Genomic DNA, 17,096 nt, shown 5'->3' on the forward strand with positions numbered 1-17,096 from the left:
TGGCTATGAGACTTCTGTTGAAAACGCTCACGGCTATGGGAAAAATCTGTCTAGGGTTCCTTTGGAGCGGGAAGGCGGAGGCCGGAGGTGGAAAATGTGTCGTGGCACGGGATATCGTCTGTCGGCCAAAATGGGCCGGCGGACTGGGCATTACGGACTTGCGATGGATGAACGTGGCACTACAAACCAACTGGTTGTGGCTGCAGAAAACAGATGAAAGCAGGCCTTGGGCAGAATTTGCCTTCTCCCTCCCAAAAGAATCAAGGCAGTTGTTCCATGCGGCTTGGCTATGCGTGTAGCTCTGGGAGACGGGAAGGACACCCTTTTTGGGAAGTCCACTGGCTTCACGGATCTCGGCTCCAGGAAGTGGCGCCACGACTATACGAGCGAGCTTCTACTCGGGCGAAGGCCTCTCAAACTGTACATGACGCAGTCATCACGGGCAACTGGGCGTGTGATATCGGGCCCTTCATCGACTTCACGGATCTTCAACAATTCATGAGTGTGTGCCCCATGGTGACAACCACCCAACTCGATGCTTAGAGACGGGATTCCACTAGGTGGACTTGGACCCATGGTGGGCAGTTCTCGGCCAGGTCGGCCTACATGGCAAAGCTTTGGGGAATCGAGGTCGCTCCCACGACCACAATCTCATGGGGATCTAGAGCACCGCTAAGATGCGCTTCTTTGCCTGGCTTGCTGCCAAGGGTCGATGCCGGACCTCGGACAAATAGGCGCGCAGAGGATTACCACACTAGGCAGCTTGCCCTTTTTGCGACCAACATGAAGAAACGATCGACCATTTTCTCTTGCATTGCATATTCGCGAGGGACATTTGGTCCAGGATTCTGCCGCCCCTAGGCATGGGTCACGGAGAGCCGCGCACCAAAGAATCCCTTCCGGACTGGTGCACAAGGAACGACCACGATCACGCGCCGAAACAACATGCAAGGATGGAGCGCATTATGTGTCTTCTAACCATGTGACAGCTGTGGAAGCATCGCAACATCGTTTCCTTTGATGGCAAGACCCATGTCTGTGCGATGTGGTACACATAATTATGAGCGAATGCGCAGTGTGGCAGAAGGCTGGACTGCTAAGAGATGAGGGCGCACTAGAGGGCCTCCTCGCGGCGGCGCAAGGGTGGACGCAAGGCGAATAGTCGGCTAGAGTAGCGGGTGGAGTGATGTGTGAGCATCATGTAGACACGCCTTGTAGAACTGTGGAGGGGCTCTCCCCTCTTTTATCTCTTTCTATAATTATATATGATTCACACACTCGTGCGTGTTTGAGAAAAAAAATAGGTGTTAAAAAGCTATGAGAGACTATTAATTATAAACCGTGTTCTAGTTTTTTGCACACATATTATTTAGCTCACTTAGTTGTACGCTCAAGCCTCTCCAGAGGAGGTTGGGAGTTCGATCTCCTAAAACTGCATTATTCTTTTCCATCCTCTAGCAATCCGAGTGGGCCCAAACTGGTGCTTCTAACCTAACCGTGGTGGTGTCTTAAAAAAAAAGCCGAGCTGCACACAACATACATAGAGTTTTTTAATAGACTCTGGGTTGAACTTTCAAAAACATCACAGACTTTTCAATAAAAATGTTATGACGGACTAAAAATACATATTTCTTTTAATAATAGATATAGAGTATAGAGGAGTGACTTGTACCTTAGGGGTTGTTTGGATACTGAGCGTTAGCCGCGGGTATATAGAAAATATGTTTTAAGTTGAACCGGTTTTACGGTGGGTTTTATCAATAATGAGTGTATGTAAAGTTGTGTTTGGGTTTTATCAATACACAGTCGCCTCTACATTAGGCGCTGCCGTCATTGGCTGCCACCGTCTATCATCCCCGTCACAGGTCAGGGCCCCGATGTCGGCGCGAGCGCTGGCCTCATGGTGGAAGACATTCTTCTCATAGAGCTCCATGCCATGCCGCACACCGAAGGTCAAGTCCGTTTTTCTAAAGCGTGTTTGTATAAAATCGTCTCTGAGCCGTTTTCTCATAAACGCAAAATATGAATATTAGGAGAACCAAATTTTATTTATCCAAGAATTAGATAGAGTATCCAAACAAAATTTTAGTTGGTTAGAATCTCAAATGCATTTTTAGCTAACTCGTTCTCTAAAAGCTCGCTGTCCAAACAACCCCTTAAGTATGTCAAGGCTCGATTATTGTATCTTTGTTTTGTTCTACTTCTTGTAAAGATAGTAAAATAATATAAAAGTATTTAGATTACTAACATATTTTTTATAAAAAGAGTAGATTTTATAAGTTCTTTCTACGAAAATGAACCGACCTGGCAGCCAAAGAGCACAATTACCTCGACAAGGCTGTAGGGCTCAAACCAAGCAAGCTCTCGCGCCTGGCAGTAATTCCGGGTACCTTTTCTAAAAGAAAGGTTCTTCCGACCACCACCCGCGAAGCGTGGGCAAGGCACTGACGCACATTTCTTCTCCATGACACGGGGCCCGAAGCCGGATCCTCCCACACCGAAGCACGCAGGCAGCTTCGTCCCGTGCCCGTCGCGTCGCGCAACAAAACCAGCGGGAGGAGAAAAGGATTGGTAGAAGGAACGAGGAAAGGCCATTCGAAATCGACCATCCAAATCCGAGCCCTCCTTCACATTTCTTGCAGCGCTATTTTTCATCTGTCCGCGTCGCGGGGAGGTAGGATTCTTGCGCTATCCGGAGGTTGATAGGGATCGGTGGCGGTTCTTGATTTGGATTCGCTTCGTTTTGGATTTGTTCAGATGATGGGGGCGGCGGACAAGGCCGAGCTAGGGTTCGAGGAGGATGATGATATGGTGGCCGGCACGGCGCCGCCGGCCATGAAGATGCAGTCGCTCGACTTCGAGCACATCGGCTCGCTCGCGGCGGTGGCGGAGTCGCTCTCGCCCCGGAGCAAGTGGCGGATGGCGCTGAGGAGCATACGCATCGTCATCTTCCATGCCAAGATCAATGTGCTCCTGCCCTTCGGGCCCCTCGCCATCACGCTTCACTACCTCTCCGGGAACCACGTAAGTAACATGCCCACAAGGATCACCCATCTAAACTACTCTGCAGCATTCATTAGGGTTGATGCAGTATGATTTACTCTTCCTGCTTTGTTAGTTTCTTTCGTTTTTACTACTGTACTACTTTTGAATCTGTAATAGGGGCGCATGCTTTCATTTTTTCTGCTGCATTCTTCGTCACGTTTACTTGCAACAGCAAGACTGACCTGATAATGCTTTCCATTTCTGGGATTGCTTCCTTCAAATGCTTCACAGCAAGGATGGGTTTTCCTTTTCAGCTTAGTTGGTATCACTCCCTTGGCCGAGAGATTGGGATATGCAACTGAGTAAGTGCCTAGTGGATTTTGTCTGATCTAGCTTCTGTATGTTATATAACTCACTGTATATTACTCCCTCCGTCCCATAATATAAGAGCGTTTTCCTATATTATGGGACGGAGAGAGTACAACGGATGAGTAGAGCATTTTGGAGGACGGTCTCCATGGAGCCTGTTATTAAAAAAACAAAACCAAAATTCAAACTTTTCAGTTTAAAAAAATTATGAACAAAAATATACACGTATTACAAAGATGTAATGTATATGTGTGTAAAATTTCACAATGAAATTCTATGAATTGCGAGCTGCACAAAAGATAACAAAATCATGGACTTTGAGAATGAACAGGACATGTGCTAAAAAGCCACATATTTGTTTTTCTTTGTAGCTCTCATTTTAATGTATTTTAACATGAAATTTTAAACACATGTACATTATGCCTCTGGATATATGCACATTTTTTCAGAATGTTTTGAAACATAAAAGCGTGAATTTTGAATTTTTCAAAGTTCGGCCTACATGGAGCTGGAGCTCCATTTAGCATTTTCGATAATGGATGCCTTGTCTTGTGCAGGCAACTTGCTTGCTACACTGGCCCAACAAGTATGTGTCTTCATTCCATATTATCTTAGCTTTCTAATTCAAATCATGACTTCAGCAATCGGTAAAGACTAAATTTTTGAACTGCAGTTGGGGGGCTTCTAAATGCTACTTTCGGAAATGCGACAGAGATGATTATCTCGATATATGCACTGAAAAATGGAATGATTCGTGTCGTACAACAGTCACTACTAGGCTCTATATTATCAAACATGCTGTTAGTTCTTGGGTGTGCTTTCTTTGCTGGTGGGCTTGCTCATCCTAATAGAGATCAGGTCTTCAATAAGGTACCAATAAAAAGGTGGTTATTTCCATTATTATCCACACATTTTATCTCTATTAACTTTCATTTTTCTATGTAGGCATCAGCTGTTGTGAACTCTGGGTTGTTGTTGATGGCTGTCTTGGGTCTAATGTTTCCAGCGGTGCTTCACTTTACACATTCTGAAGCACACTATGGAAAATCTGAAGTTTCTCTTTCAAGGTTTAGTAGCTGCATAATGCTTGTGGCTTATGCTAGCTATCTATTTTTTCAACTCAAGAGCCAGCGCAGTCTGTACAGCCCAATTGGTGAAGTAAGTAGTTGAAAGCTAATTTGTGCAAACACTTTTTTAGACAAGGGGAAATAGTTTATGCAAATACTGAAAACTGAAAAGCGAGATATGGATGCACAAGGTTTTACTCCGAGGGGCACATATCACTTTAATACTGTATCGTAGTTATTGTAGTCATCCATGTAAAGTTGTATCTTCTGCATTGGGTAGTGTAAGTAAGTGATCAAGCTGCATAATATGCATGCAATATGCGTTGAGGGATTTTCATGGGTCCTAATAGCGGTACTAGAGCTAGTACATTGAATTTACAGTCGAGGGGACATCACGTCAGGATATCAGTCTGTTTGAGGACACCACACAAGTGGTTGTGGGGGTGTGATTGCCGCCTGGTTGCTTTTGTTGAGTGGGCCTTTCTCCATGGCTGCCACGTTACAGTAGCTACTATCGTGGAATGTTCGGAACCTCAATGCTCCGGCCAAGCGATCCGTGGTGTTCCAAATGATTGCCACCATGCAACCTCATATTGTATGCCTTCAAGAGTCCAAGCTTGAGGTCATGTCCGGTGCCTTGGTCATGCAATGCCTTGGGAATAAATTTGACTCTTTTGTTTACTTGCCCACGGTCGAGATGAGGGGTGGTATCATTATTGCTTGCAATTCCACTATTGCCAAGCTCTCTAACACCCATGTCACGACACACACCATTACGGTTCTTGTGACCCTTGTCGAGGGGGCGGTCTGATGGCTGACTAGCGTCTATGGCCCGCAGAGTGAAGGGGACAAGGTAGAATTTTTGCACGGTCTTGAGTAAGTATGAGACCTACATGCGAGGTTGTGGGCCGTGGTAGGAGATTTCAACCTCATAGTTGAGGCAGCGGATAAGAGCAATGCAAATCTCAACAGGCACATGATGGCTAGGTTCCAACGTGTCTTGAATTCCATCGAGCTGAAGGGGATTTACCTTAATGGGAGGAGGTATACATGATCCAATGAGCGTGAGCACGCTACTCTTGAGAAGTTGGACTGCATTTTTTGCATCTGTCTGCTGGGAAGAGCCTTACCCCACCTGTTTCCTCTCCGCGGTGAGTACTGCAACCTCGGATCACTGCCTGGTCGTGATGGATCTTGACGCTAATTTGCACGTCGGGAGGAGGTTCCGATTTGAAAGCTTTTGGCCGAAAGTGGATGGGTACTTGGAGACCGTGGAGCAAGCTTGGAATTCGATCCCAAGCGTGGGAAACCCATACAAGCCGTTGAAAAGCGAGCTGCGCAGAGTGGCGAAGGCTCTTACGAGTTGGAGCAGTAAGAGAGTTGTCGGGGTTGGATATGATGATCTATGGGATCAATGAGGTCCCTTGTGGTTTAGGCGGGGTTAGGCATGCACAAAGAGCATCACCAAACACGTACGCGCTCGGAGTTTTAGACAGGTTCGGGCCGCTCGGGAGCGTAAAACCCTACGTCTTGTGTTCTGGGATTATCTTTGGTGGAAGTCCAAGTTACAAGGTGCGCGACAACCCGACAAGGATGCACGAGGAGCGCAGCTACGCGTGCAAATGGACAAAGTGTCGACCCTTCTAAAGGTAGCCATGGACCTCCTTTTATAGCGCAAGGGGTTACCACAGTGGCTAAAATGGTCTTTTGTATAGGTGAATAGTGGGTTCTATAGCTGCCAAAACGACTGACATGAGCTACAGTTGTATGTACCTAACCCTGACGGATTAGGACATGCACATTAAATGCGTCGTGAGGTGTCACGCTGGCGACGTCTCCCAGCAAGGATTGCCTCTCCTTTTGTGTCAATCGCCCAACTACCTTTTATTCTCTTGCCACGCCGCGGGATCGGTGTCATTAAAGCTGTTGCATGTCCCTGACTGTTTCCAGAGGCGTCTGACAAGGCTCACCTAACTGCCTGCTCGCTCGACACCTCGCTGATGTTGACAATCAACCTGATGAGGTGGAGTGACGGAGATGTGGAGGAGTCCTGCCGGGCGCGAGGGCTTGTCGGGTCTTCCTCATCGGCAAGGTGGCTTGCCGGTGACTTGGCCTTGTTGCTTGTGCTAACATCCGACAGAGTGTTGCCGGGCGGGGAGGCCACCGTCGTCTGTGCACAAGTCAGGGTACTAAGGGACACGTTCTTTAGTACACCGACAATAGCCTCGAGGCCTGGGCCATACTGAAGTCCGTGACGCTTGTTGGGCAGGCCCAAAAGCAGTGCATAGATACGTGGTCGATTTTTGCTGTGGTTGTGATGATGATATTTCAATGTTTTCCCATGATGCTCGTTGAATGCGGTCGTCGGAGTGGTGGAGCGAAACGGGCACTCCTTTGGAAGCGCAGGCACATTAAATGAGGGGAGGCGGCCTCTTGCATTCCACCATTGTAAAAAATAAAGGGCGAGAATTCGCAGAGGCGCTGCTCATCCTGGTTCGACTTCTTCCGCTCGCCCTCTCGTCCGTTACTGTCTTTTTTACGACGCGTGTCGCATGCGGAGCACGATATTGACGGAGCTGGGCGGTCGCTGTGGTGGTGCGCAGTTTACTCTTTGGGGTAGTGAAGAGCCAGTCCCCTTCCTCCTCCCTATAAAAGGGAGCTCGTGGGGAGCGCTGCTCATTAACCCATCTTCCTGCTAGACTTCTAGCCACCACCGCCTTTCTCCTTCGTTCCCTTCTTCTCCTCCGAGAGCCACCGTTGCAATGGCGAGGGGCAGAAGTCGTGGTCGAGCCCGAGCACCGGTGGCCGGTTCGAGGACCCCCTCCCAGACACGCATTGTGGTCAGAGCAGCAGGGTCCCGCACCGGTTCCCGTGGTAGGAGCGTCGCTCTGGACCGCGGAGGACGAGGAGCTCCGTGTCGAGGTGGTCACGGCGGCGTTCCTCTCCCACCGGTCCGGGCGGAGCCCCCCGTATATGACGCGGCGCACGAGTTTGTGGTTTCGCTGCACCGGCGCCCCCGTAGCTGGCTGCGGCTTTCCGACCCCTTCGCCAGGGCCATGGAAGGCAACAGGCCTGTGGGTCTGTGGCTCTAGGCAGATGGTTGCTGTAACGGACCCGCCTGGGTGGCGGTCGACCTCTCCCCTGGAAGTGCCATGTTCCTGCCGCGGGGATGGAAGTTGTTCGCCCGCTCCCGCGGCCTGGGTCCGGAGCATCTTCTCCACTTTAGGTTCGACGGAGACGCCAGGCTCTCCGTGTAGTTCTTCGTGAGCTCCGACAACTGGCTGTAATGTTGTGCGGAAAGCTCCAACGGCAACGATTTTGACACCTCCAGCGAGAGCGACGATGGTGACAGCTCCACCAACGCCATGCTCGAGGGCGACGACTCCGAGTAGGCGCGAGGGCGCCGTGGTGGGATTCGGAAGACGGTGCTACGCCTTGGCTTGGTTGGTCCGAACTTTTTTTTTGTTGAGAAAACGCAAAAAGACTTTTGCGGTTCATTGTATTGAAAAGAAGGGTTTTAGTACAACCCTCCTAGGAGGCATATTTACAAGGTGAACACATGCACACTAGTGGACATCCCATGTTTGTGGCAAGATGGCCCGGAGCCCCAAGGCGCCCGCTCTGGCCCAGAGGCCGGCCTCTTCCTTAATCGTAGTCGCCAGGGAGGTAATCGACGGTGTTGCACCCTCAAACACGCATCCGTTGCGATGCTTCCAAATCATCCAAGGGACGAGCAAAGCAGCGGAAGCCAATCCCTTGTGCATAGGCTTAGGGGTGTCGTGTCGTGCAGAGCACCACCAGTCGTGGAGAGTGGCATCGTTATTGGGCAGCGGGCAAGAGAGGCGCAGCCATGAGAGGATCTCGTGCCACACTTCGCGGCTGAAAGGGCATTCCAGGAGAAGATGATGAATCGTCTTCGGAGCCTGATCGCAAAGAGGGCAGCGCTGTGGGTGCGGCAGGTTGCGCCTCGCCAGGCGGTCGGCCGTCCAACACCGATCGAGGTTGGCAAGCCAGTGGAAGAAGCGCACCCGAGGCGGTGCCCAGCACTTCCAGGTAAGTTTCCAAGCTTGGCATCTCACGGAGCCTTGAAAAGTGGCAAGGTATGCGGACTTGGCGGAGTACTCGCCGTTCGCGGTCCACTTCCAGCGAATGCGAGGCGCTCCATCCGCGAGGCCTTGTTTCCCGATCAATCGCCACATCGTAGTGGCGGATCTCCTTTTGTATCTAGACTACACCCTATGCAATCCTACAAAGAAATGCGAAGAAAATTGTAGGGTACTGTCCGCCAAGCTTTTAAGCGTTATTATGTCTGTCGAGCGACCATTTTCCCTCATGCATGAATTCGCACTTGTATGTTTCCATCCCTACGCTTATTGGAAGTGCCCGCACACGTATTCTTGCCGCGAGCGCTTTAGGAACGGTGGGTCCTTAGCAGCTTGTTGACGACACGGTTGCCGGCCAGACCACCTTGTCGTCCTCGCCGCGGCTGCTCGGGTTGTTGAGCGGAGTCGAAACAACAAGGAGCGCAAACAGATCTGACAAAGGTTCCTCGCGTGCAGGTTTTTCTCATACAAGTTGGACCGTTTTAAAGGGAAAGAACAACTCTCAACGAAGAAAAATAACTTTAACTTAGCTTTCTCTTCGTTGCATTCCTTACCGCAAGGTGATCGTCTTTGAACGCGTCCATAGGTGTCCACACCGTCACTCCCACCCGGGAAGACTTGTACATGAGGGGCCCTTCTTCCTTTCGAGAAAAAGAAAGAAGAGAAAATAGAGGAGGCTAGGAACCTTGGTGGTTCAAAAGAATCCTTGAGCAAGTCAAAAGTGATCACAACTTTTCATGTATGATACATAAAAATAAATATGTACTTTGACAAAGAGTTGTGGAACACTTTGCTTTATTGGCTACGCACAGGGTCTTCACCTGGCTTTGTACAAAGGATTACAAGCCTTGTCGGGCCGACTTGTAAAAGGGGTCGCTGGGCAGCCCGGTAACTGTGCCTCACGGGTAGAACTTGCAAAGATGCTTGATATTCCACGAGTTCAGCACCGGAGTGCCATCTTCGATCTCCAGGTGGACTGCGCCGGGCCTGGTGACTTGTACTACTCGGTAAGGGCCTTCCCACTTCGGCGTCAACTTGTTTATTCTCTTCGCGGACTGGATCCATCGAAGGACAAGGTTAGCTTCCTCAACACCCCTGGCGCGCACCATGCGACTGATAGCAACGCATGTCTTGCTGGTACCGAGCAGCACGTAGGGCAGCCTGGAGACAGTTTTCCTCGAGGAGCGTGGCATCATCTTGCCGTAGTTGCTCTTGTTGTTCTTCATCGAAAGCTTGTACTCGAGGTGAACCGTTTGTGCGTTCCGTGGGGAGTACCGTTTCTGCACCATATTCTAGGGAGAAGGGTCTGACGCCGGTGTCTCGATTTGGTGTCGTTCTGATTGACCAAAGAACCGCCGATAGCTCATCAATCCAGTGCCTCCCGTGCTTGTGCAGCTTGTCGAAAGTCCTTGTCTTGAGGCCCCACAACAATTCAACATTTGCGCTTTCTACTTTGGTCGTTGCTCCTAGGATGCGCAACCGACGCAAAGCAGATCTTGGCGATGATGTCTGGGCAGTACTGCATGAAGATGTTGCTGGTGAATTGCCTGCCGTTGTTAGTGATGATCCTGTTGGGTACTCCGAAACGGCAAACAATCCCTCTAACGAACTTGACTGCTGCTTGCGCCGCCACCTTCCTCACTGGCTCCACTTCTGTCCACTTTGTAAACTTGTCGATTGCTACGAACAAGAATTCAAAGCCCTCGGTAGCACAGGGTGAGGGGGCCGACTATGTCGAGCCCCTAGATCGCAAATGGCCAGGTGGGACGGTTTGGAGGGCTTGTGCTGGCTGATATATCTGTTCGGCGTGGAACTGGCATGGTTCACACGTAGTCACCACCACCAAGGCGCCTTGAAGGGTTGTGGGCCAATAGAAGCCTTGCCGAAAAACTTTCTCGACAAGGTCTCATGATCCCAGGTGGGAGCCACAGATTCCTTCGTGTATTTCTGCCAGCAGCTATTGTCCTTCTTCCTGGGGAATGCACTTCAATTTCACCCCATTTGGTCGCCTCATACAGAGTCTTGTCCATGAACTGGTATAGACTTGACCGCCGGGCTACTCTTTCAGTCTCTTCCTGTTCTTCCGGAAGTTCACCTGTCTGAATGTATTGGACCGCCCATGCCGGAGCCTGGGGCTCGACGACAAGGACTAAAGGCATCTCTTCCTTTGCGGGAGCGTTGGCCTCGATGACAAGGACCATTGGGTCCGCCGGAGTCTGCAGCTCACCGGCAGACGTCTTGTCGTTCCCGGCAACCCTCTTGGTGGTGGTTGATAGCTCTGTCGGAAGATAGCCGCTGGAATTGATCTTTCTCTTCTTGGCTTGTCGATCTGATGGTGTAACTGATGCCTGAGTCAGTCGGAGCACAAAAGTGCCTGGCTCCACAGGGAACTTTTGAACAACTTGCTTTGACAGGTCATCGACAATATTGTTTTCTGCCCGCGGAATGTGTTCCGTCTGTAGACCGTCAAAGCGCTCCTTCAACTTCCTCACTTCATCTACATAAGCTTCCATCAGAGGACTTTGATAATCCTTGTTGACTTGACACACAACTAGCTGCGAATCCCCCCGGACTATCAGTTTCCGGATACAAGTTCAGCTGCCATCCGAAGACCGGTAAGAAGCCCTTCATATTTTGTCGTGCTGTTCGTTGATACCTGCCGGGGAAAGTGCATCTGGACCACGTACTTGAGGTGCTCTCCAGTGGGTGCGACGAGCAGCACTCCGACACCGGCGTCTTGCAACGAGAAGGCCCCGTCAAAGTACATGACCCATTCCTAAGGTGATTCCCTGTCGGGGAGGATTGTTTTTGGAATCTCCTCGTCCTGCATTGGAGACCATTCAGCAATGAATTTCGCCAAGGCCCTGCTCTGTATGGTTGTTGTCTTTCAAAGCTCAGGTCAAAGCTAGCCAACTCCAACGCCCACCCGACAATCCTGCTAGTTGCCTCTGGATTCCTCAAGATGTGTTGCAATGGAAAGCGAGTGACGACAGTGATGTGGTGTGCTTGGAAGTAATGGTGCAGGTTCCGAGAAGCCATGAGAAGGCTGGAAAGCATCTTTTGCACCCCAGAATACCTTGACCTAGCCCCCTGCAGGAGGGAGCTGACAAAGTAAATTGGCCACTGCGCCATCTTCTTCTTTTGCTTGATCTGCTGCTCTGCTCCTTGCGTTGTGTTTACCTTATCGGCTCCTTGGCTTGTCGGAGTAGAATCCGGCTTGCCGGTTGCCGGCTCGGGGGTTGCCGCCTCCTCTCCCTCAGCTTCTCTTTCCGCCACAAGCGTGACGCTGACCACTTGATTAGTTGCCGTCAGGTACAACAGCAACGGCTCTTGTGGTCTTGGGGCGACTAATATTGGAGCCAAGGACATGTACTTCTTCAAATCTTGCAACGTAGCCTTCGCTTCCGGAGTCCATTTCATTGGGCTTGCCTTTTTCAAGGTTTTGAAAAATAGCAGGGCACATTCTGCAGACTTGGAAATGAACCTGCTAAGGGCGGCGATGCAGCCCGCCAAGCGACATATGTCCTTGACGCGCTTCGGTGCCTCTATCTCCTCAATTGCCTCAATCTTTGCGGGTTGGCTTCTATCCTGTGCTGTGACACAAAGAACCCGAGGAGCTTGCTGGACGGGATTTCGAACACGCACTTCTCAGGGTTGAGCTTCAAGTTGATCTTGCGCAAGTTCGCAAAGGTTCCTTCCAAATCTTGAATTAGGTTGGCCTTGTCCTTGATCTTGACGACTATGTCGTCCATGTATGCCTCTACGTTCCTGTGTAGTTGTGGCCCAAAACCAATCTGGACAACCCTTGCAGATGTTGAGCCAACACTCTTCAACCCGAAAGGCATACGCTTGAAGCAGTATGTGCCACATGGGGTAATTAATGCGGTTTTTTTCCTCGTCTTCCTCGGCCATGTAGATCTGGTGGTAGCCAGAGTAGGCATCAAGGAAAGACAGCAGGTCGCAACAAGCAGTTGAGTCTACTATCTGATTGATGCACGACAAGGGGAAAGGGTCCTTTGGACAAGCCTTGTTGACATCTGTGAAATCGATGCAAAGTCTCCATTTCTCGTTAGCCTTTCGCACCACCACGGGATTTGCCAGCCACGTGGGGTGGAGCACACCTCTGATCAAACCCGCTGCTTCCAGTTTCTTGATTTCCTCGACAATGAATTCCTGCCGCTCTATAGCCTGCTTTCGGACCTTCTGCTTGACGGGGCGTGCGTGGGGACAAACGGCAAGGTGGTGCTCGATCACCTCCCTGGGAGCACCGGGGATGTCAGATGGTTGCCAGGCAAACACATCGACATTCGCCCGCAGGAAGGCGATGAGCGAGCTTTCCTATTTGCTGTCGATGGTGGTACTTATGGTGAAAGTACCGCCGGCGCCCTCCTCCCGCGCAACCACTTGCTTCGTCTCAGGGGCGGTCACCTTGTTTTTCTTGCTCTTGGCGGCAGAGGTCTCTGGTAAGTCGTCGACGGGCGTGCAGCACCCTGGAGCGTGTTGGGAATAAGCGGCGGTAGAGGCTCGGTCGCGTGCGCATGTGCGCGCGCTGGGCGCGTCGGGTCCGAGCCGTGGCGGGACTCGGGTGCGTGTGTGGGTACCGAGTGCAGATGTGCGTGTGTTAGGCGTGCGTGCGTAGGGTAGCTGCGCGGGTGTAGGCTATTAGCGAGAAGTGCGGGTGCGTTGAGTCGGTCCGCCGGCGGGCTTGCTGTGATCCAAGCGCGCGCGTCGTGGGTGCGGGTAGAGCGGGGCGCAGACCAGGGGCTCAACATGGGCCGGGGCATGGGTGAGTGCCCTCGAGCGCCCCGGGTATAAGAAGCCCCGCGCGGGGCGTTGTAACAGCTGAGGCGACAGAGTCTGTGCTCTGGGGGAACAAAAATCAGCAGTTGGAGCGGCGGGGCGTTCGTGCGCCGGCAACACCTGTGTCCACTCTCGTCTTCCTCCTTTCCGGTTGTGTCTTCGGGGATCGCCGAAGCGGCGTGGTTCCCTTTTGGCGCCAACAATTGGCATCGGAGCATCAGTTGAGGAGTGAGCGCCGACAACCATGTCGTTGGTTTCGTACGGCGGCAACGGTGCGTCGGGGACGATGCAGATCCCGCCGCTGACACCGACGGGCTACACCTCCTAGGCGATCAAGGTGGAGGCGATCCTTGATGCCCAGGGGCTGTGGGGCGCGGTGGTGCCGACGGATGGAGCTGCGGTGGACGCCGACAAGTGCAAGACGACGCGGGCCATGCTCCTCACGGCCCTGGCGGAGGACCTGTTGATGCAGGTGGCGCCGAAGCTCACCACGAGGGAGGTATGGGACTCCCTCAAGGTGCGTTTCGTCGGCGCCGATCGGGTGAAGGTCGCGCAGCTGGCGACGCTGCGCGGGGAATTCGACCGCCCGCGGATGGACGACGGAGATGAGCTGGATGCGTATGCTGGGAAGGTCTACGGCATGGCGGCGAGCTACGAGTGGCTCGGGGCGACCCTCGACGATGCAACCATCATGAAGAAGCATGCGTTGTTGGCGGACGTCGACATCCATGACGACGGGCTCCGCTAGGCCGTGGCTTAGGGTGTGTGTTGGGAATAAGCCGCGACAGAGGCTCGGTCGCGTGCGCGTGTGTGCGCGCTGGGTGCGTCGGGTCCGAGCCGCGGCGGGACTCGGGTGCGTGTGCTGGCGCTGAGTGCATGTGTGCGTGTGTTAGGCGGGCGTGCGTGTGTAGGGTAGCCGTGCGGGTGTAGGCTGTTAGCGAGAAATGCGGGTGCGTTGAGTCGGTCCACCGGTGGGCTCGCCGTGATCTAGGCGTGTGCGCGCGCGTTGTGGGAGCGGGCAGAGCGTGGCGTGGACCAGGTGCTCAACGTGGGGCGGGGCTTGGGTGCGTGCCCTCGAGCGCCCCGGGTAAAAGAAGCCCCGTGCGGATGTTGTAACAACTGAGGCGACAGAGTCTGTGCTTTGGCCCTCCCTGATTTCGCAAAACCATTTGTTTTGGAAGCAGATGCTTGTGGTTATGGATTGGGGGCTATTTTAATGCAGGAAGGCAGGCCTATATCTTACTTCAGCAAGACACTCAGCCCTAGAACTGCTGCTTGGTCCACTTATGACAAGGACGCGCTGACCATCATTGAAGCATTAAAGAAGTGGAAACATTACTTCTTAGCAACTTCTCTTGTGATCAGAACTGATCAAGAAAGTCTCAAATACATACAGGAACAAAACTGACAGAGGGAATTCAACATAAGCTCCTCATCAAGCTCTTGGGTTACTCTTATACAGTGGATACAAGAAAGGAAAAGAGAATAAGTCTGCTGATGCTCTCTCTAGAGTTAAACACCTAGTGCACACTTTGACTGGTACTGCTGCTGTTCCTGTCTGGATAAATGAGGTAGTAAAAAGTTATGCAGGAGATGACACTATCAAGGAGCTGATTGTTCAATATACTGTAGTTAAAGACCGAGGGACTGCCTACTCTTTCAAGAACAATATCCTCAGATTTAAGAACAAAGTGGTGGTGGGCAAAGCAACTTCCTTAAGGCAGGATATAATCGCTACCTTCCATAAATCTGAACTTGAGGGACACTCTGGAGAAAGAGCAACATACCAGAGTGTCAAGCTTGTTTTTCACTGGTCATGATTGAAACAAGATGTCATTGCCTTTGTCAAAACCTGCCCTATTTGTCAGATCAACAAAAGTGAGTGTAATCCATACCCTGGACTATTGGACCCTCTTCCAATGCCTGATTTTGCGTGGGCCCACATCAGCATGGATTTTGTGGAGGGCCTGCTATTGTCTGAAAATAAAGACTTGATAAGAAGAGGGTGGATAGACAGTTCCTAGTAGGAGACATGGCCTATTTGAAGCTGCAGCCTTAACAGGCACACTTCACTAAGTCTGCATAGGTGCTTGCAATTACACTCCAAATTTTATGGGCCCTTCAGGTTAATTGCAAAGGTGGGCAACAATGCATACACCTTGCTCCTCCCTGTTTGCTGTCAGCTCCACCCTGATGGATAAGTCTCTGTACTAGGGTTTTTGTGGGGCTGCAGCACATGGTCCTTGTGGCTGTTAGGATAGAATCCTTGACCACCAAGGACTGGCAGTTAAAATAGCATCTTAGACTAGCATCTTAGCAACATCTTAGACTAGCATCTTAGCATATGCTTGGCTGGCTAGCAGCCTATAAATATGTATCCCCAACCCCTCAGGTTGGCATGGCATTGTGCGAGAAATAAACCAACGAAAATTGTCCCAACTCTCCTAGTGTCATCCATAACTATTAATACTCAGGCCGAGAGGTCTAACAAGTGGTATCAGAGCCTCATTATCTTGTACCTTGAGCATTTCCTGCTCACCTCTCTCACCGGGAGCTGAACAGCCCAAGCCGGTAGCCGCAGCTGCTCCGACTGCCCCTGGTTACCTCCCTCCCTCCGGACCGTCGAGCAGCAGCTCGTCAGAAACAGCCTCCTCTTCACGCAACAGCCCCCCTGCAGCGAGCCATGTCTGCAGGTCACTCTCAGCACACGGCTACCTCGAGCATACGGCGCCGACAGGAGGCCGAGCGTGCCGTGGCAGAGGAGCGTGAGCGAGCGGCTGTAGCAGCCGCTGCTGCGGCAGCAAGGGTGTCGAGGCTGGCTGCAGCGGAGCTGGCAGCAGCCAGAGCGGAGGTAGAAGCAGCCAGGGCGGAGGTAGAAGCAGCAGCAGCGGAGGCAGCACATGAACATAATATAGTATTTATGACCCCCTTTCGAAGCGAAGGGAGCCGGACCCCATACATCGGAATGAACTAAATCAAAAGGACGCTTAGACACTGACTCACTATGTGGATATGGTAACTGAATCAGCTTGCCAAGACGACAACCCTGACACTCTAAAGAGACATCTCCTGAGACAGACCCCAGAAGACCTCGACGAACTAACGACGACAAACGAGAACCACACAGATGACCAAGTCGATGATGCCACTGTTGGAAGGAACCAGTAGCCGAGGCGACCAAAGCGGAAGAACTGGCGATAGAGTGGGCAGCGGAAGGAACATGAAGCCAGTCCAACTCCCAAAGACCCTGTGAATCACGGCGTCGGGGGCCAACCCCAACCAGAGTGTGCGTGCGACGGTCCTGGACAGAACAAGCGTCAAGGTCAAGGATGACACAACAACCAGAATCAGCAAGTTGACCAGCGGAAAACAGATTCATGGTAAGTCGAGGAACATGAGCAACATCAGGAACAGAATAAGGAGTGGTAAGATTGCCTCTACTAACGACAGAAAGGGAGTACCATTAGCGGTGATGACATGAACAGGAGAATCAAGCGATCGAAGAGAGGACAGAGTGGAAGAATTAGAAGACATGAAAGGAAGCTCCAGAGTGCAGAACCCATGGGGATGTACCTGACTGTGTAGAAGGTGGTTGCTCAGTGCGGGAAGCCTCAGTTACAGAACCAGCAGTACCCGTCGAGGAAGAACCTGAAGCAGCGAGCAGACGCTTAAGTCTCAGAATATCCTGCCCAGTCAAAGCGATGGCTGAAGCTGTCGAGGTAGATGACGAAGTCTCTGTAGATGATGATCGCGCCTTGCGCAAGTGTTTCTT

General features: G+C 51.6%; 1 protein-coding gene across 3 annotated transcripts in view; it reads left to right on the top strand.

Moving 5' to 3' along the window:
• Window positions 1–2,384: 2,384 nt before the first annotated feature.
• The window catches only part of LOC123448498 (vacuolar cation/proton exchanger 2), a 47,030-nt gene continuing 32,318 nt past the window's right edge, over window positions 2,385–17,096 (top strand). Inside the window, exons 1-6 of one of the 3 annotated variants that reach the window (XR_006631804.1) lie at window positions 2,385–2,674; window positions 2,758–3,024; window positions 3,277–3,347; window positions 3,912–3,940; window positions 4,028–4,224; window positions 4,300–4,512. Coding sequence is in view for 1 of the 3 variants with exons in the window: in XM_045125411.1 (XP_044981346.1) it covers window positions 2,758–3,024; window positions 3,277–3,347; window positions 3,912–3,940; window positions 4,028–4,224; window positions 4,300–4,512 (777 nt within the window). In the remaining 2 variants the exon portion in view is untranslated. The remainder of the gene's footprint in view (window positions 2,675–2,757; window positions 3,025–3,276; window positions 3,348–3,911; window positions 3,941–4,027; window positions 4,225–4,299; window positions 4,513–17,096) is intronic. The other 2 variants (XR_006631803.1, XM_045125411.1) reach the window with 2 other exon arrangements.

Source organism: Hordeum vulgare, chromosome 4H (genome assembly GCF_904849725.1).
Source record: "Hordeum vulgare subsp. vulgare chromosome 4H, MorexV3_pseudomolecules_assembly, whole genome shotgun sequence".
NCBI lineage: Eukaryota > Viridiplantae > Streptophyta > Magnoliopsida > Poales > Poaceae > Hordeum > Hordeum vulgare.